The sequence below is a fragment of the Carcharodon carcharias genome, chromosome 4, assembly GCF_017639515.1.
Source record: "Carcharodon carcharias isolate sCarCar2 chromosome 4, sCarCar2.pri, whole genome shotgun sequence".
NCBI classification, from domain to species: domain Eukaryota; kingdom Metazoa; phylum Chordata; class Chondrichthyes; order Lamniformes; family Lamnidae; genus Carcharodon; species Carcharodon carcharias.
This window is the reverse complement of record NC_054470.1, coordinates 43,842,550-43,863,669: the sequence shown is the minus strand read 5'-3', so window position 1 is coordinate 43,863,669 and position 21,120 is coordinate 43,842,550. Positions and strand designations below refer to the sequence as shown.

At 39.5% G+C, this 21,120-nt stretch overlaps 1 protein-coding gene across 2 annotated transcripts in view; it reads left to right on the top strand.

Moving 5' to 3' along the window:
- The window catches only part of sptlc1 (serine palmitoyltransferase, long chain base subunit 1), a 51,533-nt gene extending 36,399 nt beyond the window's left edge, over nt 1-15,134 (top strand). For both annotated transcript variants that reach the window (XM_041186262.1, XM_041186263.1), the window contains exons 8-16: nt 1,158-1,287; nt 1,406-1,495; nt 2,397-2,504; nt 6,060-6,155; nt 6,719-6,815; nt 7,428-7,482; nt 8,149-8,266; nt 8,891-8,964; nt 13,239-15,134. In XM_041186262.1, the coding sequence (XP_041042196.1) occupies nt 1,158-1,287; nt 1,406-1,495; nt 2,397-2,504; nt 6,060-6,155; nt 6,719-6,815; nt 7,428-7,482; nt 8,149-8,266; nt 8,891-8,964; nt 13,239-13,332 (862 nt within the window). In that variant the 3' untranslated portion in view covers nt 13,333-15,134. The remainder of the gene's footprint in view (nt 1-1,157; nt 1,288-1,405; nt 1,496-2,396; nt 2,505-6,059; nt 6,156-6,718; nt 6,816-7,427; nt 7,483-8,148; nt 8,267-8,890; nt 8,965-13,238) is intronic.
- Nucleotides 15,135-21,120: the final 5,986 nt, after the last annotated feature.

The window sequence follows — 21,120 nt, the reverse complement described above, 5'->3', positions numbered from 1 at the left end:
TATTAATTCACCAAAATGCCTTTGTTTATGTCCAGATAGACCTCTAACAGCAATGTTTTATTTCTGGTCTCTTCCTATAACAGCTTGTCAATGTAGTTTCAGTATGAGATGGGTACAGTAAAGACATGTCTTTACTTTGTTTAATTTTCCTAACCTCAAGTAATGTATGGGAAAGTGGCAGAATATATCACACGTTATTTCATTTTGTTTGGTAACTCCTCTCTTGAAATATTAAAGGTGATACCTTCAAAATTGTATTTTTATAAACAGCGTTTTGGGATGGGCAACTAGTCTGATAAGACAGCAAGGTGTGGTAGCCATGTGTCTGTGGTGACATGACAACTGAGCCTGATGTTCACCTATGTGAAGTTCCCCAGAGGTTTCTGGAGGGCCATCAGTAGCAGGATTTCCTATTCTTTAAATTAAGGGCACTGAAAAATCTGTAGTTCCCTTGCCATCATCCTGGCCAAGATCAGTTGATTGTGTACTGTTCGAAAATTGAATCATCTTCATCCACCTGACAGACTGGTTATTGCGGTGAGACATTCGGTCTAATGGAGCTATTCTATCTTTGAGTCTGAATTTTATGAGAAATCTGAATCAACATGACACAGCAAGTCATTAACCCAAAACACTTCAGTGGTCTTATTAACTTGCTTCCTTACTCAGTGGCAATCTCTCCAAGCCAATTCTGCCTGATGTCATTGGTCAGGTTGTTTGAATTAAACCATTAAAAGCGTGACAAAATTAACTTAATGGTTATTGTGATGAGTTGTTTAGCAGTATGGACCAAGAAAGCATCAGATTCAATCCTCATGGTACATAATTAACTGATCTCAGCAAAGATGACAGGGAACTACAGATTTTTTAGTGCCTTTGATTTAGAGAGTGGGAAATCCTGCTACTAATTACCCTCCTTTGGGAACAATGCATAGCTGAACATCATGTAAGGATAGAGATCAGGCTCAGTTGTCATGCCCCCACAGACACATGGCTACCATACCTTGCTGCCACAGGCTACCTTTTTTCAGGATCTTATTAAATAAAGTTGACAGAAAAAATTGGTGCTCAATTTGTTACTTTGAAAGGGATATTTGTGGTGAAACTTCCTGCATCATAAGAGGACTTGTATTTAGGTGGTTTAAATTATTTTACAGGGATGAAGCTGCATGCTTTGCCATTCAAAAAGGTTTGCAAGCTTCACGTAGCAGCATAAAATATTTTAAACACAATGATATGGATGACCTGGAACGGCTACTGAAAGAACAGGAACTTGAGGACCAGAAAGTAAGATGCAGTTAACCTTGTTGTACCCAAATAAAATAACAAGAGTAGTTTGTTTAAAGTGTGTTCCACCTGTTAGCTGTATATATTTTCAAAATGCATTTCAAATTATTTTTTCAAGAATCCTCGCAAAGCACGTGTAACCCGACGATTTCTTTTAGTGGAAGGATTGTACATGAATACCGGATACATTTGTCCACTCCCAGAACTGGTAAGGGAAGAGAAAAAAATAACCACCTGTATTTCCTTCAATTCAAAGAAAGGATAGCTAGTCTGTGAGGGTGGAAATATAGGGAAGAATTTTCCCCCCATTTGTGGGGGGGCTGGGGGGGTGGGGGGGGTTGGTGGTGTTGTGCAGGGGCGGGTGGGAACAAGCGCAAATCTGATCAGTACCCCCAATCAGGTGTGTGCTGCCGTTTTACGTGGGCGGACCAATTAAGGCCCATCCAGCGTGACGCACACCTGGAAGCGCTGTGTGCTCCCTGTTTGGGCGGGGTGGGGGCGGGGGGGTGGAAATCTCTGAGTCGGGACCTGCGCTCTTTCACACATGTATGTGAAAGAGCGCAGAAACCTCCCTGAGGCATGGAGATTAGTTTAAGTTGCAGAAAGTTTAATAAAGGTGGAAAAAAATTTTAAGGACATGTCTCCTCATGTGAAACTGTCATATGAGCTGGGACACGTCCATTAATTTTTTCAAAATTTTTCATTTAATTAACAAACCCTTCATGAAACCTCATCCCAACCGTGGTTGAGGTTTCGTGAAAAATGCGAAGGCTGCCTGGGCTCTTCACCTGCCCGCCAACCTCAAGGTTGGATTGGCAGCATTCTTAACAACTTCAATTAGTTTATTGATGGCCTTAATAGGCCTTTGACAGTCGGGTGTGCGGATGCGCGCCCGCTGAACTGACAGTCTAAATGACGAGTAGTGACGTTGGGATGCACGCCCAATGTCACTGCATGTCACTTTACGCGTTGGTGAGTGGGCCCCACTCACCGACGGGAAAATTCAGCCTATAACCACTGTAATGACAGAAACCGGAAGTATTAGTGCATTCTGGTATTCTTAAAACTTTTGAATGTTCTAAAATTAGTTTATATATCTTACTTTGCAGGTAAAACTAAAATATAAATACAAAGTGCGGATATTCTTGGAAGAAAGTTTATCTTTTGGCGTTCTAGGAGAGCATGGGCGAGGTGTAACTGAACATTTTGGTGTGAATGTAAGTTCTTCTTTCTTGCATCCTGTAGGCAAATAGATTTGCAGAACACTGATTGCATTGCTACAGTAACATTATGGCTATGCTACTGGACTAGTAATCCAAAGCTGTGTACCAAATAGTGTGACTTCAAATTCACCTTGACAGTTTGATAATTTGAATTCAGTTTTTGGAAAAAAACCTGGAAATAAAAAGCAGGTATCAGCTAAAGTGACAGTGAAGCAGTAAGATTGTCATAAAAAACGAATTGGTTTGCCAAGAAAACCTTCCTCTCTATCCTATATATCATGTAATCTTACAGCAAAAACAATGCCATTTGGACCAGTGTGTGTCTGTGGTAACTGTTTGAAAGAGCTATCCAATTAGTCCCATTCTCCAACTCTGTCCACATATTCCTGAATATATGTGTAAACCTTTCGGCCTCTGCAGCCTGTTCTGCCATTCAATTAGACCTTGGCTGATCTGTAACCAAGGGGATACAACCTTAGTTTGTGTAATCTCTCCTCATAGCTTAATCTTTGGAGTCCAGGTGCCATTCCAGTAAATTTATGCTGCATTTCCTCCAAGGCCAAATATATCCTTCCGAAGGTGCGATGCCCAAAGCTGCTCTCAGTACTTCAGAAGTGGTCTAACCAGGGCTTTGTATAGTTGAAGCATGACTTCTATCCTTTGTCTTCTAGTATTCTAGAAATAAAGGCCAACCTTTTATGATTTGTTGTACCTGTTCATGACATTTTAATGACCTTTGTATCTAGATCCCCAAGTCTCTTTGGACCTCCACTGTTTCAAACGTGTTTCCATTTAGAAAATATGCTGTTCCATTCTATTGAGCTCCAAAGTAGATGACCCCACATTTGCTTCTATTGAAGTCCATTTGCCATAGTTTTGCCCATTCACTTTTTCAGTATCTCTTTGTAATTTTATGCTTCCATCCAGGGCCATAGAGAAAAATTATGAGCCCTGGTTCTTCTCCTGTTTCTGGGCCCCTTATTTCCCCCCTTTACCTTGACAGCTTCTGTCAAGCACCTTCGCAATGTGCTTTGGGGTCCTATAGAATAGTGCAACACCGAAGGAGACCATTCAGCCATCGAGTCCATGCCAATTCTTTCGAAGAGAAATCCAGTTGTTCTTACCACATCACCCCCCCCCACCCCAAACCCAACCACCTACTGTTCCCTATTTTTTTTTTCCTCCTCGTTTTTATCCAGTTTCTTTTTAAACTCTAATTTTAATCTGTATCCACCACAATATCAGTGAGGGAATGCATTCCAACTCCTAATCATTCTTCCCGTAAAAGGTTTTCCTCTTGTCAGCTCTGGTTCTTTTGCCAGTTAACTTAAATGAAGTTAAATCTGGACCATCTGATGATAGATCCTTCAGCCATTGGAAACATTTTCTATTTATTCTATCTAACCCTTCATAATTTTATACACCTCATCAAATCCCCTCTGACTTCTTTGCTGTAAGGAGAACAACTCCAGCTTGTCTAATTCCTCATCCCTCTAGTAAATCTCTTCTGAACCCTCCACAAAGCCTTCACATCCTTTGGATGCCCAGAATTGGGAACCCTAGTTACAGTGGAGCCACACTATTTTATTTGGGTTTGGCAAAATTTCTTGACTTTTGTACTCTCTGCCTCTAATTATAAAACCAATTGAAAGTGCAGGTTTCAGTATGATGCACTTTATAACCTCAACTTTGTCAGATAATTACACACAACTTGGTGATTCATATTATGCAACCTGCGCCACTTCATTAGACCTGGCTTTGTTCAACATCCAAAACACTTGAACCTCTCAAGCACAGCAAATAGTATCGAATGTACAAATTAGAATATCTTGAACTAACAGTGACATATTTGATTGGCATATGACTCCTGGTTTCACTTCCAAATTTAAAAATTGCAAAACCTTCCAGGAAGGTCGCACCATTTAATTCACCCGCAATAATGTGCTGTTTCTATCCACATAGTGGACTTTGTTAATAGAATAATTACGCTTTGCATTGACTGATAAATATTTTCTCATTTTAAATTGAAACTAACTACACTGGAGCATATAATAGGAGAGAAAAGTACTGCAGATGCTGGAAACCTGAAACATAAACAGAAAATGCTGGAAATACTCAGCAAGCCAGGCAGTGGAGAGAGAAACATACTCAACGCTTGAAGCCCATGAATTGGTGAATTCTGACAAAAGGTCACTGACCTCAGTTTGTCTTTGCACAGATGCTGCCAGGCATTCTGCGCATTTCCAACACTCCCATTTCTATTGGACCAAAAATAGCCCATTTTGCCAACCTTCAAAATCGATCAGACTTCTTGTGAGCCTTTCATTCCCCTTCAACAGAAAACCCAGCAGCAGCTGCTTGAGATCTGGTTTGGCACAGCATTAACATGAATTTTAAAAAGATGAAGAAAACATAAACAACTTGCTGAGCAAAAAAAAATTAAATGTCAAGGCAATAAATTGGTCATTTTAAAACATGAGTGATAATTGATCATTTTAAAAATGACCATCAAAACCTGCCAAGCAGCTGAGCTAACTATAAAACTTTTTTTTGCCTTGTTGCTTAAGAAGCAGAGCGAGAGAGAGAGACAGACTACCAAGTCCTGGTCACACGGGAAGTGGAGGGGAAGATCGAGGAGGAGCTCATGCAATTTTCATGTACCCACTTCATCCACATCATTGCAACATTGGTCCATGCTGTTCCAGAGCTGCATCCTCTTCATCTGAGATGCTTGGGCGTTCTGCACACAGCAAGTGTGTTTTCCAGGGCCCGGAGAGGAGGATGCACTGGCAATGATGCGCCTCCCTGATTGATCTCCCTGGAGGCAGCCAGTTGGCATGCTGTGTCCAGAAGCTCCATCGCATTAGGGACAGCAGCCAGCTTTCAGAGCTGTGACATGGATTCAGTGTGGCTTGTAGACATGGCTGTCTGCTACCTGTGCAGAGAGACAGCACTGGGAAAGCAAAAGCTGAGAATTGAGCCCCGGACCCAATATTTTGCACCTTGTGCACCCCCACTCTCCGGGCCTTGCTTCCATCTACACTGTTTACTTTGCCATCTCTGTGTCATCAGCAAATTTGGATATGTGGCTTTCTATTCTATCATCTAAGTTAACTAATATGCTAAAAAGTTGTGGCCCCAACACAGAGTCATTAAGGAATATGAAACAACTAGAGAAGAGCCAATACTTACCGATGGAAAGCCAATAAATCCTGGTTGCCAGCAACACCCAAACCCTGGCATGTGGGGGTGCATGGTAAAGTTTGTGCTTCTGAGATGTAAGATGTTACATAAATATAAAATGCGCAGCAGGTAGTTTTGAATGTTGTATTTTCGGTTTCCTAAGTAACTAATCCTCTCCCATGGTTTTGCACATGGGGAATCAAAACCAGGTACTTTGCAGGTGACACAGGATGTGAAATTTTGTTGGCAGTGCAATCACTTAGTATCAATGCCCTCTGAATGATGCAACCATATGCTGTTTTTAATAGATGCTTCCATCTTGAGGCAAAAATTTGATAATCCTCTTCCTCTCCATTCAAATAATAGATTAATGACATAGACCTTATAAGTGCAAATATGGAGAACTCATTGGCTTCCATTGGAGGATTTTGCTGTGGAAGATCATTTGTTATTGATCACCAGGTAGGTCTCCTTTTAAGTTTACACATTAAATTGTCTATTTCCGCCCCCCCACCACCACCAGATCTGATCTCACAATCAGATACCCCACCAGCATCACTGTTGAGGTACATACATAATCATTGGTGAATTAGCAGAAAGTAACTGGCACCTGTGAAAGGAAAACTTCCCAATGGGGATAAAAATTCAGAAACAAAGGAAAGTATGAAGTTTTTAAATTACTTCATTGAATTAAAAGATCACCATTATAGATAGAAACATGTCCCTACTAGATTTTTAAAAATCACTTATTTTTCCCAAATGAATCTGCTCTGGGAATGATCCTCTATTAAACCAGTTGACTTATAGATTTGTCACTATTGCTCAAACTGATGATTTACATTATATAAAGAACCCCAAATTCTTGCCTTTGTTCATTTTATAATCTCTTGTTTTAATGCAATTGTTTCATCAGTTAATTTGAAAACAATAAGTTGGTTTATTTGAAATCCTAAACATCATATCCTTGAGGTAAGCTTTCATAAAGATTCATTTCAATTAATGCATTTTTATATTCTTCCCTTAAGCGGCTTTCTGGACAAGGTTATTGTTTCTCAGCATCTTTACCACCAATGCTTGCTTCTGCTGCCATTGAGGCTCTCAACATTATGGAAGACGATCCAGGTATTGAAATTACTAACTTTGATTTAATATGAGCTAATTTAGTCTCATATGGCTTTGCTTGTCCGGGCACCAAAGTAATACATCACAGATCAGCATAATCCCGTCCACGATTACATTTAATTTATAATCCCAAAAGGAAATAGCAACTGTAAACTGATTTTATCTCTACAGAAAGGGTGAAGTCAAACTTAAGAGCCATCGTAGTGCAATGCATATGTGTCCCCAAGTGCTTGGTTTCAGCTAGGCAAAGCTTTGGTATTAACTGTGTTGACAGCAGTAATTGCTTTCCAAATGCCATGAAAAAAACTTTGGCATTTTTAATATTAAAAAAAAATTCTCAATATAATGCCAGACTTGAAGTCAGAATGATTTTTTTAAAAATTTGTTCATGGGCTGTGTTTTTATTGCTCATCTCTAATTGCCCTTGAGAAAGTGGTAGTGAGTTGATTTCTATTCATAGGTCTTAAATGCTTTGGAGTAAAAGCACTATTTATGGCCTAACAATTGCTGAATGAGTGAATTTTTGTAAGCATTTAACAATTAGGTATGAATCTGCAATTTAAGTTACATCTGTTAACATAACAAAATACAAATGTTTAAACTGTTTTGCAGATATTTTCAGATTATTAAAACAAAAATGTCAACGAATTCATTGTGCATTGCAGGGGTAAGTACTTGTGTGTTAAAGTAGTGTGAAATTGAACTTTGTAACTGTTTAACTACTGGCTAGCATATCTAAAGCTTTCAGCAAATCTATTATATAATTATGTTTATTTTTAATTATCACTTTACCTCAATAATTTGAAACAAATTGTTGTTTTCTTATGTGAACATTAAGCCTATTTTGCATTGTAGATACTATGATAGACGCAGCACTTGATCATGCCACAAAGGGAGAATTTATATTAAACTAACTGGTGTGATTTTATGGACTGATATTTGTAGCTTTGTTTTTAAAAAAAAACTACAAATGTTAGTTGAGGGAAGAATATTGGCCATGATACCAGAAGAGCTCTGCTCTTTGAGCTATGTCACGGGGACTTCAATATTTACCTGAATAGGCCAACATTGGTTCTGTTCTGGAGTGTCGGTCTCGATTAGAAACCCAGGTCCTGATGCATGGGGCTTAAACTCGTGGCCTTCTAACTCCATTACAGGAGTTTGACTAACTGAGCCAAGTGAACTATAATATTGTGAGCCATTTAAAGTTAAATTGAAAAAATAATATGCTTAGCAGCTCTTCTGTTATGACTCTACATCCTTCATAATTTTAGAAGACTATAGAATAGAATTATGCTGAAATTTCTTTTGATTTTATATTTTTACATTACAGCATCTCAGGTCTGAAGGTTGTGGGAGAGCCATTTTCTCCAGCCATTCATCTGCAGCTGGCAAGGAGCAGAGGATCACGAGAAAATGATGTTAAGCTACTTCAGGAAATTGTTGATTATGTAAGTTTTTTTTAAAGCAGCAATGCACAAATGTTTTGAATGGTTAAACACTGAACCTGACACAAAGTGCTCTTATTAATCTCAGTTAACTATTGTGAAAAAGATTGCACAGCATGCTCTGGTGTATATTTATTTTATACCATTTAAATTTTGTAATAAACATGAAATAGGTTTGCTGTTTTCACCCCCTTCCAAAATTGTAAATCTGTTGACAGAGTTTAGTAGTGAAGGCTGATCACAGTAAAATGTTTGGGACTGTGAAGTTGACTTGCGCAGTACATGCGACAGATATCTAGGTATGACTGAAAGGCAGTGCTTGAATTCAGATGACCAGAAGGGTAATTAATATTTATCAAAGATTAAATTACTGTTTGAAAATTGTATTTATATATGTATGCTCTTCACAGTTCAGAATTAACAATTGACAAAATTGTGTTGTGAATTTGTGCTTGATTTGCACACAACTTTTGGAATCAATTTATATTAATGCATGTGTGGCAAACTTTAATAAAATACTACTTATAACTTAAATCCTATAAGGATGTAGAATGAAGCAGTTGATATTTACACTACATGTTATGCTTTTTTAAGCTACTTTGTTTTAATTGTGATATGTTTTAACAGTGCATGAATCGAGGGATTGCATTAACTCAAGCACGCTACTTGGACAAGGAAGAAAAGATTTTGCCTCCACCAAGGTAAATGTTGCTCGTTTTTATATAATAGTTGTAATAGGCTGGATTTTGTGGTCAGTGGCGAAGCAAGAAAGCTGCCCAGACATCCTCTGGTGTGAATGGCAGTTTAAATCTGACACCAGATCAAGTGAATCTCTTGTCATGCAGCAGCAGTGGCATCAACAAGCAGATAAGCAATCACATTGAAGTATTTACACACAGACTAAGAAATTAAAAGCACTTGATTTTCAGATAGCAAATTAAATGGTAACAATTGGATAAAGAAAGAAGCGAAAATAAAGATCTTTTTAAAAATAAAATAAAAATATAATTTTTTAATCTTAATGGAAAAATTTGACAAACCAGAAATATAAAATGGGCTTTTCAGGCTCAATTAAGGTGTTTAGCAGTAATTATGAAGTTTGCATGCTGTTAAAAACCCAATTACACTTCATTCAAAATGGTGTAACTTTTTCAAGGGTTTTTTAAGTGGCACTAACCACAGAAGATTGGAAACAAAAACAAAAATACCTGGAAAAACTCAGCAGGTCTGGCAGCATCTGTGGAGAGGAGCACAGTTAACATTTCGAGTCCGCATGACTCTTCAACAGAACTAAGGAGAAATAGAAAAAGGGTGAAATATAAGCTGATTGGGGGGGGGGGTTGTTGTTGAGACAAGAAGAGCTGGATAGAGGGCCAGTGATAGGTGGAGATAACCAAAAGATGTCACAGACAAAAGGACAAAGAGGTGATGAAGGTGGTGATATTATCTAAAGGAATGTGCTCCCCCGTGACACCCTGGTCCACTCCTCCATCACCCCCTACACCTCAACCCCCTCCCACGACACCTTCCCATGCAAAAGCAGAAGATGCAACACCTGCCCCTTCACTTCCCCTCTCCCCACCGTCCAAGGGCCCAAACGCTTCTTTCAAGTGAAGCAGCATTTCACTTACACTTCCCTCAACTTAGTTTACTGCATTCGTGGCTCCCAATGTGGTTTCCTCTACATTGGAGAGACCAAACGCAGACTAGGTGACTGCTTTGCAGAACACCTTTTGTCTGTCCGCAAGCATGACCCAGACCTCCCTGTCGCTTGCCATTTCAACACTCCACCCTGCTCTCATGCCCACATGTCTGTCCTTGGCTTGCTGCATTGTTCCAGTGAAGCTCAATGCAAACTGGAGGAACAGCACCTCATCTTCCAACTAGGCACTTTACAACCTTCCAGACTAAATATTGAGTTCAACAATTTTAGATCATGAACTCTCTCCTCCATCCCCACCCACTTTCCGATTTTCCCCCTCCTTTTTGTTTTTTCCAATAATTTATATAGATTTTTCTTTTCCCACCTATTTCCATTATTTTTAAATGTATTTCCATCCATTGTTTTATCTCTACCTTTTAGCCTTTATGGATTCCTTCACCCCACCCCACCCCTGCTAGGGCTATCTGTACCTTGCTCGTCCTGCTTTCTACCCTTAATTAGCACATTGCTTTAGATAATATCACCACCTTCAACACCTCTTTGTCTTTTTGTCTGTGACATCTTTTGGTTATCTCCACCTATCACTGGCCCTCTATCCAGCTCTTCTTATCCCAGCAACCCCCCTAAACCAGCTTATATTTCACCCCTTTTCTATTTTTCCTTAGTTCTATTGAAGAGTCATGCGGACTCGAAACATTAACTATGCTCCTCTCCACAGATGCTGCCAGACCTGCTGAGTTTTTCCAGGAATTTTTATTTTGTTTTGGATTTCCAGCATCCACAGTTTTTTGCTTTTACAGAAGAATGGAAGTTCTGGTCAATTCTATATTTCCCTATTAATTGCAATCTGGTTGAACAGTAACCCTCTGAAGGAGCATGGAATCACCTTCTAGGCTTTCATGTTATTCTGTGCATGCGTGGCCTCCAAAATTTGCTGTTAGTTTCAGTGCAGTATTGCCACCACAAAATCCAAGCCATTGTAAAGATGATCGCTATTTTTCTGACTAGTTTTCTCAGCATTGGTTGCCATTAACTTAGGTTCCTGCAATTTTTGTCCTTGTTCTCTTTCATTCCTGTGCTAGTTTTGTTTCATTTGCAGTAAAGGAAATTTTTTAATTAAAGAACGATCTATGGTAAAACCAATCTATCCCACTCCATCTATTTCAATGTAGAAGCTAAAGGCTATATTTGATCCCGTAAAACCTGTTGTCATTAATGACCTCTTCCAGCACCGACATTTTTATGGACTGACTTCCTGAGGATTATTTTTCCCATCTGTTTCTCTCCACTCCAGGCACTGAGTCCTTGCTTGGTATAGTTCAAAGGTACAGGAATAGGCCATGTAGCCCCTCTCGCCTATTCTACCATTCAGTGATGTCATGGCTGATTTGTAACCTAACTCCACATACCTGCTTCTCTCCATACCCTTCAATACCTTTAGTTAACAAAAATCTATCAGTTTCAGATTTAAAGTTAATAAAACAATCTAGCATCAGTTGCCATCTGCGGATCAGAGTTGCACACTTCTACCCTTTGCTGGAGAAGTATTTTGAACTTCACTCCTGAAAGCCTAAATATTAGAGCCAGGCTTGTTTCCCCCCTGCCCCCCTTCTCAACTCCCCAATTAGCAGAAATAGTGTCTCCCTATCTGTTTCCCTTTAATATCTTGAAAGCTTCTATCACATCACCCATTAGCTTTCTAAATTCCAGGGATTATAACCCTAGCTGTGTAACCTCTCCTCATATTTTAATACTTGGAGTCTAGGTAGCATTCTGCTCTGCCTTCAATTCTTCCAAAGTGTGGTGCCCAGAACTGAATACACTACTCCAGGTTTGGTCTAATCAGTGCTTTGTATAGCTGTGGCATAAGTTCTATCTTCTTTTGTCCTAGCCCTCCAAAGATAAAGCTCAGCATTCCATTAGCCTTTTTGATTATTTTCTGTATGTGGACAAGTCTGTTTAGACCACCATTATTTCTAGCTTTACACCATTTAGAAAGTACTTAATTTAGCCTTCATTGGTCCAAAGCAGATGAGTTCACACTTGCTTACATTGAAATCCATTTGCCATATTTCTGCCCATGAATTAATATCTCTTTGTAATTTTATGCTCCCATCTACAGTTCTTGCAGTACTATCTATACTTATATCCTTGGTAAACTTTGATACATCTCTCTCTCTTTCTCTCACTTATCCTCTTAAGTTAATAATTTCAGTGAATGATTGAGACTTCAACACCAATTACTATGAAAAACCACTAGTTACATCCTGACCATTAGAGTTGTTACCAATTATCACTACTCTCTTGCCACCTCCTGTTCAGCCAAATTCCTAACCAAGTCACAATTTGTTTTCAATTCCATGAGCTTCATCCTTAGTTAATGGTTTCTTATGAGGTAAGTCCACATAAATAACATCCATGGACATGCCCTAGTTACTGTAGCTCTCCTATTTTGTGTTACCCAAGGTTTGGGTGAAGTCCGTCCCAACTGTACAGCTCCTACTTTCCCCAATACTGGTGCCAGCGTCTCATGAATTGATACCCATTTCTCCCACACCAATCTTTGAGCCACTCATTCAACTCCCTGATCTTATTTACCCAACACCAATTTGCTCTTGGCTCAGGTAATAATCTAGAAATTATTACCTTTTTGAGGTTATGCTTTAATTTAGCCCTAAGCTGCTCATACTTCCTAAGCAGAGCCTCTTTCCTAGTCCTATTTATATCATTAGTACCTGTGTGGACCACGACCACTGGATCCTTCCCCTCCCACTGTAAGTTTCCCTCCAGCCCAGAACAGAGACCCTGAACCCTGGCACTAGGCAGGCAACACAGCCTTCTAGACTCTTACACCCGGCCGCAGAGAACTAACTATCCCCGACTATACCATACTGCCCCATACTATCACTACATTTGTATTCACTCCCCTGCTTGAATAGCATCCTGTACCCTGGTGCCATTGCCAGTTTGCTCATCCACCCTGCAGCCCCCACTTTCATCCATACAGGTTACAAACATTTCAAATCTGTTGGACAATTGCAAAGGCTGAGGCTCCTCCGCTACTGGTTTATTTATTGGTTTCGAATCATATTCGTGGATCTAAGTTTAAGGTTTGGTATCCCAAGCGTTTAAATAAAGCAAAAAACTGGAGTATACAATCCTATTTTATACATAACTAAAAGGAATAGCCTGTAGAACACTTTTGTTACAGATAATTTACAATTGTTTATACTATTAGAATTGACTCCTGTAGACAAGTGAACCCATTGTAATGACAATGTAAATAACATAGCTTTTTAATTGGATTCTTAGTGTGCGGGTGGTGGTTACTATAGAATTAACAGAGGAAGAGTTGGACAGGGCAGCAGCATTAATCCAGGAAGCCTCGGAATGCATCCTTCACTAGGATTTTGTGATATTTATGATCTTTGTGGACCAGAAATCGCACAGGGACATTATACCCTAAAGGACTGTACTTGCAGAATGTGCAGAAACAGATCAATATCTGCTGAAAATAAGGATTACCAACTACAGTAAATGAACTCAACCTTTTTACATATTTTGTTAAAATTATGGAAATTGTACTAATGAACTTGAGTACATTTGTGTTGCAAATAAGTGCAAAAAAATGATTGTTTCAAAGTGTGGTCAACTAAGGGCCAGAAATCTTTCTGTCTTACAGTTTCTTATCCAGAATTTTCTCTTCATTTTGTAATAATAAATGTATTTTTTGCAACATTCATAACAACTGTGTGCCTAAAAGTAATGAGCTGTAGGCAAGTTCCTAAAGGAATTGGTTGGTAAATTCATATTTAAATGAGAATGTGATGTAAAGGTTTAACTTTGTATAAGGAGCTAAAATGTATTGACTATTTAAAATTACCAACTTTGCTAATTATACTATAAAACTATTTTTCATATCTGCTGTGAGAGAATTTGGCTGTTTTTGTGTTTGTCGCATATTTAGAAAAACAGTTACCCTCATTGACATTGGCGTGGATGTGTTATTCCCTAAGTTATTGATTCTGTTTGATATTAAGATGGAAGTAGCTGAAGAAATATTGCTAATCAACTTAATTTTAGGTTTAAAAATTGTTTATTGTCTATGTGATCAACCCGTTTTAAATGTGCTAGTAGCATACTTAATTTTGGTTGGAACTAGAAAGAAAACACAAGGTGGAAGGGCTTGCCATGATAGCTGTGTGCAATCATGTAACGCTACCTGTTCAACCTTCACTTGTTCACCTTTCTGGAGGAGGAGGATATGGCTAAATCTCTCAACCAGAGATAATTTATAGATCAGTTCTGAAGACACTTTTGACTTACCAAATTATTGTAAAACACGGTGGGATTTAGACAAGTACACATGGTCCCATTCAACCTTACAATGTACCAATCCAACCTTTTATGTAATATAACATTTCTCAGCAAATTAGTAGTGCTCCCATCAGGGTTCTGCTGTGTTACTTTTAAAATATATGATAACCTTGTCATGCAAAAATTTGAACAAATTTACAGATTTGTATTTGACATGACATTACTGAAGGTGACCATCAGCATTCTTTTGTATTGACAAGTGTAGGAAATCCAGAAGTGTGACATTTATGTGCTGTTAAGATTTGTATAGAGATTTGTTAGTTTTCTGGTGAAATTGGTTTCATGTAAATTTTAATAGTTTACAGGATTTGCAGCACTAAATGCAAGAACTGTGCAAGATTTTTTGAACATTTATAACTGCAGAGCAATTGCTAAAAAGCTGTTAATTAATTATTGCATGAAAGGAGGGAAGGAAATTGTGCTTTAAAAGTGTTCTGCACTCTTGGTGATTGGGGAGGTTATTTTTGTAATCTGTGCTTTTTACTGTTTAATTCAGTGCATTACTTTATCCAGGACTTAAGAACATCAAGTCTTTCCTACCTTTGATTTTTTTTTCCCCAAGGGAAGGGGCTTGTCAGTTTACAGATGCATTTGTTATATACCTCTACTTTATAACTGCACTGTACATGTGCATTGGAAAATTGCACAGCACGTAGTCAGATATGTAACAATATGTGGAATTGCAACTGGTATTTTCATTGGAGTTAAAATGTAGGCACCATTTTAATCTTGCAGCTGGCAAGTCAACTGCATAATAAAACCAAAAATCACGAGTAAAAGTGTGTTTTATATATTATCGAAATGTGTACCACAATAAAATTTTATACTGAGTGTCTGCCTGAAGCATCGTCATTTTTAAACTGATCCTAAACTAACTTGTATTAACGGGCTCTTCATGACACTCTAATCATAGAGGGTATCATTGTTACCATCATAATTCATAGCTTTGCACATTATATTGAAATCTCATCTCACACTCTCCCTACATTTACTGACTCGGCAGTCAAGACTTAATGCTTTAGTCACCCAACTGTACAGCCAGGCACTAGCACACTGACATCCTGCATCAAACATACAGTCTCAACATTTACCTCCACTGTTTCAGGGATAATGAACGATGGTCAACACCATCGTCAGAAAATGTTTTCAATTATTGCTATGAATTATAATGTTTCTGTTCTATTTTACTATTTTAAAACTGTCATTTCGCTGAAATTCCAGCAAGTAAGGTGCATCCTTTTATTTAAATAGCATAAACACTTGAGTGACTAAGTATGTTTTGCAGTAAGATAGTCGGGTATATTTTCCAATCTATTATAAGAAACATATTTATAATTAGTGGAACCAATGGTGGGGATTCAATATGTATTGCACCCCTTCCAATCTTGTGGCCCGGTTTTGTTTTGATGCCAGCTGTGCCTGTTGGTTTACAGCTTCTAATAATATAATTAGGGTCAGATTTCATTATTTAGCTAGCTATGCAGCTTCTCAGCATTTATGCCAAAATAGTTCTCGAACAACTACCAGTCTTTGTAAAGCAGAGCGTAAAAATTCCAGTAATGCAGATATGCCACTGTCCTGTGGCAGGGTGGGACTCCGTTGGTGATCCTGTCACAATTACCACATATTAGGATAGGAACCTCAAAGTAATAGGACTTCTGCAGTGTCCATTGCACAACTCTGGCGAAATATTGGAGCAGCAAAAGGCCTGTCTGCTAGACCAGGGGAAACAAACAGGCTGTTTTAGCTGGCAATCTCCTTTTCTGACACTCCCAATTCAAATGGCACTCCATCTCCTTTGGATCAATCATGATTTGAATCCAGTATTGCATTGACAAGTACACAGGCTTCCAGCAGACACTGTTAACTCAGCCAAAACGCAACATATTTGGCAGGATTTCTGGGAAACTCCAGATCCTGTTATAAGTGCCTCAGAAAGCAAAGTTGGAATGTTGGGATGATATAACTTGAAGACAATTTAGGCATCAGCTAGTTTAGCTTTGCAGTAAAGGGAAGCTAAAGCTACAATGCTAATTGGCCAGCAAGGTGGCTTGAAGACTAGGTGTTCCAAGGTTTCCGGCCAAAGATAAAAGTTGTAATTTAGCAGTTAGAAGGGACACCGAGGCTGCAAACCTGATTGGTTAGAAGCATGATCTTGAGCCTAGGATGTTCTGAGGACTTGCAGCTAGAGATACAAATTAAGGTTAGATTGTTGTGGGGGCACTAGGACCACTCTTCTCATTGGTAAAGAGTTGCAAATATTGGGTTAGAAGTCATTAGTTGTGTTCACCCAGATGCATGTACTTTGGGGAAAAATGTCAGAAAGCTACCTGCAAAGAGGGTATAACAATAGGGGTGCATCACTGACATCTTTGCACTTGCCAAGGGTTAGCATTTGTCACAGGTCACTTGGAAGGGAGCATTTGTCAGGAGAGAAAATTAGGAGTAGGGCACTTGCCAGGAGGTTAGCACTGGCGTAAGACATTGCCACTCCACAGGTATTTGACACGGGCTGAGGGGTTGCTGTAGCAATCCAGTATTCAGTTTAGCTAGTGACTAAAGTAACTGTCACAGGGCTGAGGATTGCTGTGAGAATCCAGTATTAGAGATCAGTGGGTCCAAGCTAGACAGAGTTGCCATCCCTTAAGAGTGAATAGAGAACATTTAACCACTTAGCCGCTGATAAGTTGTTACATTCAAGTCTTGATAGGAACAATCAATAGTAAAGCACAATCTTAGTCATTTTGGGAAAGCCACGGCCTTTGTTAGAAAGCTGTTTCCATCAGAGAGCGAGATTACTCAGCAGGCAGCTGTGAAGTCTTTGGTTCAGCAATTAAGGTTGACTGGAAGCTTCAGCAGTTAAGATAGCCTGGGAAGCTATAGGTTGGAAAAAGACCCACTATAGTTGAAGCCTTAAAGCTGCAAAGGGATTATATGTATATTCTAGTTAAATTGGCTAAGTTAAAATCTCAAAGGCATCATGAGTCTAAGACTGGTTCAAGGAACCAAAAAGAGAAAACCCCAGATGTCCCAGGATCTATGGGAAAGACAAATCGACAAGTGTTAAACTTATGCATTGGGCCATGAAATGTTAAGTGTCAATCTTTATTGGCCAATAAACCTTGTTAGTTTGCAATCTAAATTAGCGATTGTCCTTTTTGCCAATATGGCTATTCCTCAACAAGAATTTTCTTACTCTGGGGTTTTGTACAGAGTCCAAATCCCCACAATAACTACATGTGACTCCAGACCCACAGCAGCGCAGTTGACTCTTAACCGACTTCTGAAATGGCTGACTAAACCACTCCGTTGTTTCAAATTGCTACGAAAATGTTTAATAAGAATAAAACTGGATGAGACACCAGGCATTGGCCTAGTGACTTGACACTAGAAAAGCACACCCAGCACAGTGGCTGCATTGTTATTAATTTTCCAAAATTCCCTAGATTCTGTAAAGGTCCCATCAGATTGGAAAATAGTGAATGTAACTCCTCTTTAAAGAAAGGAGGGAGACAGAAAGCAGGAAGCTACAGGCCAGTTAGCCGAGCATTTGTCATAGGGGAAATGCTGGAAGGTGGTTATAGCAGGGCACCTAGAAAATCTTAATGGCCTAAATTCCGAGTTCCCCAATGTCAGATTTGGGGGGGGGGGTTACACCAAAGACGCGCTGGGGAATTCCTCTCAGAAGTTCCCGGGTAAAGGTTTGCATAGCAATTGCCCAGAAGTGCTAACTTCCTTTGGACAATTACCCTATTCTGGGAACCATCCAAAAATGCAATTTAAATCGCAAACTTTGGATGGTTCCGCCAAGGTTACATCAATGGTTGCTCAGAAAAAGTTAGAAGAATTAAAACTTCTAACTTCTGGGTAATTGCTGTAAACACCCAGACCAACCCTTCCCCCACTCCCCCAGACTGACCTCCAAACCCCCGACCCCCTCCACTTCCTCAACCTCTGACCCTCTGACCACGGACATCTGGCTCTCCCACCCTCTGACCTCCAAGCCCTCCCATCCTACACCCACCGCTTGAACCCCCCACCCCCGCCGGCCCTGCGATCCCCTCCACTGTCTGATTTCCCAAATCCTATCCACTGACCTTAGGCACTTATCTTCTCCCTGTCTTGTCAATTTCACTGGCCTGTCGATTTCACTAGCCCTTTAAACTTGCCTGCTTTACGGCTGCTAGTATCGTTAAAAAAAAGGGTGCATGACCTCCTTGAATCCATCTCAACTGCACTTTGCTGGGGTCCGCGAGGAGCCTTTTGATGCAAGCCCCAAGCAGCTCCGGCAAATGGAAGTGTTAGCATAATTTTCAAGGGCAGGTAAGTATGTATGTATTCCTTCTAATTCTTGCAGGCCATCTCTCTCTGACGCTAATTGGAAGTTATGGCCCATTGTAATCAACATGATTTTGTGAAAGGGAAATCATGCTTGAATAATTTATTAGAGTTCTTTGAGGAATTAAAAAGCAAAATGGGTAAAGGGGAAACTGTAGATGGTGTACTTGGATTTCTAAAAGGAATTTGACAAGGTTACTATGCAAAATAAGAACTCATGGTGTAGGGGTAACAAATTAGTATGAATAGAGGATTTGTTAGTTAAGAGGAAGCAGAGAGTAGGGATATATGAGACATTTTTGGGTTGGCAAGCTGTAACTAGCTGGAATGCCACAGGGATCAGTTCTGAGGCCTCAACTATTTACAATCTATATTCATGGCTTGGATGAAGGGACTGAATGATGTATAGTTAAATTTGCTGATGACACAAAGATAGGTAGGAGTGTAAGTTGTGAAGAGGACATAAGGAGTGTGCGAAGAGATGTTGATAGGTTAAGTGAGTGGGTAAAAATTTGGCAGATGAGGTATAATGTGGCAGGAAGAATAGAAAAATAGTATATTTTTAAATGGAGAGAGACTGAAGAATTCTATTGTACAGAAGGACCTGGGTATCCCGGTACATGAATCACAAAAAGTTTAGTATGCAGGTGCAGCAAGTGATTAGGAAGACAAGTGGAATATTATCGTTTATTGTAAGGGAAATGGAATAAAGAAGGAAGTTTTGCTACAGTTGTACAGGGCATTGGCTAGACCACATTTGGAGCACTGTGTACAGTTTTGGTCTCCTTACTTAAGAAAGGATATAATTGCATTAGAAGCAGTTCAGACAAGGTTCACTCGACTGATTCTTGGAATGACGGAGTTATCCTATGAGGAAAGATTTGACACGTCGGGCCTACATCCATTGAAGTTAAGAAGAATGAGAGGCGACCTTATTGAAACATATAAGGTCCTGAGGGAGCTAGATAGGGTGGATACTGAGAGGCTGTTTCCCCTTATGGGAGAGATTAGAACTAGGGGGCACAGTTTAATAATAAGGGGTCTCCCATTTAAGACAGACAGGCGGAGAAATTCTTTTTCTCAGAGGGTCCTTACTGTGCAGAATCCTCTTCCCCAGAGATTTGGAGGCAAGGCCATTGAATATTTTTAAGACTGACTTAAATAAATTCTTGATTGACAGGGGAGTCAAAGGGTACTGAAGGTAGGCAGGAAAGTAGAGTTGAGGCTGCAGTCAGATCAGCCATGATCTTATCAAATGGCTGAGCAGGCTCAAGAGGCTAAATGGCTTACTCCTGTTCATAATTCGTATGTTCATATGTAGGTATGCCCTGTCCACAAAAAATCAGGACAAATCCAATCTGTTCTCATCAACCCACTCTCAATCATCAGCAATGTGAGGAAAGTGTCATTGACAATGCTATCAAGCACCACTTACTCACAAATAATCTGCTCACCGATGCTCAGTTCTATCCATCAGGACCACGAGACTCCAGAACTTATTATAGTCTTGGTCCAAACATGGACAAAAGATTTGAATTCCAGAGGTGAGATGAGTGTCTGCCCTTGACATCAAGTCAGCATTTGACTGAGTGTAGCTTCAAGAAGCCCTGGTAGAATTGAAGTCAAAGAGATTTGGGGTGGGAATAGGGTGGGAAGTGGGGTGGGGTGGAGGGGGATGGGGGAGATGGGGGGGTGATTAGGAGTGGAGGGGGGATGGATGGGGGCGATGGGCTCTCTACAAACTCTCAAATGGCTGATGTAATACCTAGCACAAAGGAAGATGGTTGTGGTTGTTGGAGGCCAATCATCTCAGTCTCAGGGTATTGCTGCAGGAATTCCTCAAGGCAGCGTCCCAAGCCCAACCATCTTCAATTGCTTTATCAATGATCTCCCTTCATCATAAGGTCAGAAATGGAGATGTTTGCCATTGTGTTGAGGGAGACCCCACCTTCCATAAGTTCAATGCTCACATCCCCTTTGAAATATTTCTAAGTAAATCACTGCAAAAATACACTTTTAATGTTTTGTATAATATAAATAGTTGAATATTGGGTGTGACTTCAGTTCATGTCCAAATGTAGTTTCAGCATAAATTTGTTTTCATCTTTTAGTCAAGAGCTTTCAGTTTCATTTTTTTTTTGCAGAAAAGCAGGTGGGGTTCTAGAATATTATCCCCAAAGTATAAGAATTCTATGTAATAAAACCAGAATTTAACATTGTCAAGACTGTAAAATGTTACAGATAAATAGCTTATAAGGAGAAACACAGCAAGGGTAAAGGAAGTGTGGGGAATAAAATACCACACACTGTAAAATGATTAGGTAGAGAACAAAACATAATTGAATGACAGAAGTGATATACATCAGAGAATAGCAAGGGATATTAGAGAAATTAGGCAAATAAAAGATATCTATGACACCATGAGAACGTGTGAATGATTCAGTGGGGTGGTATGCATCTGCTTTTCTCCTACCCCTTT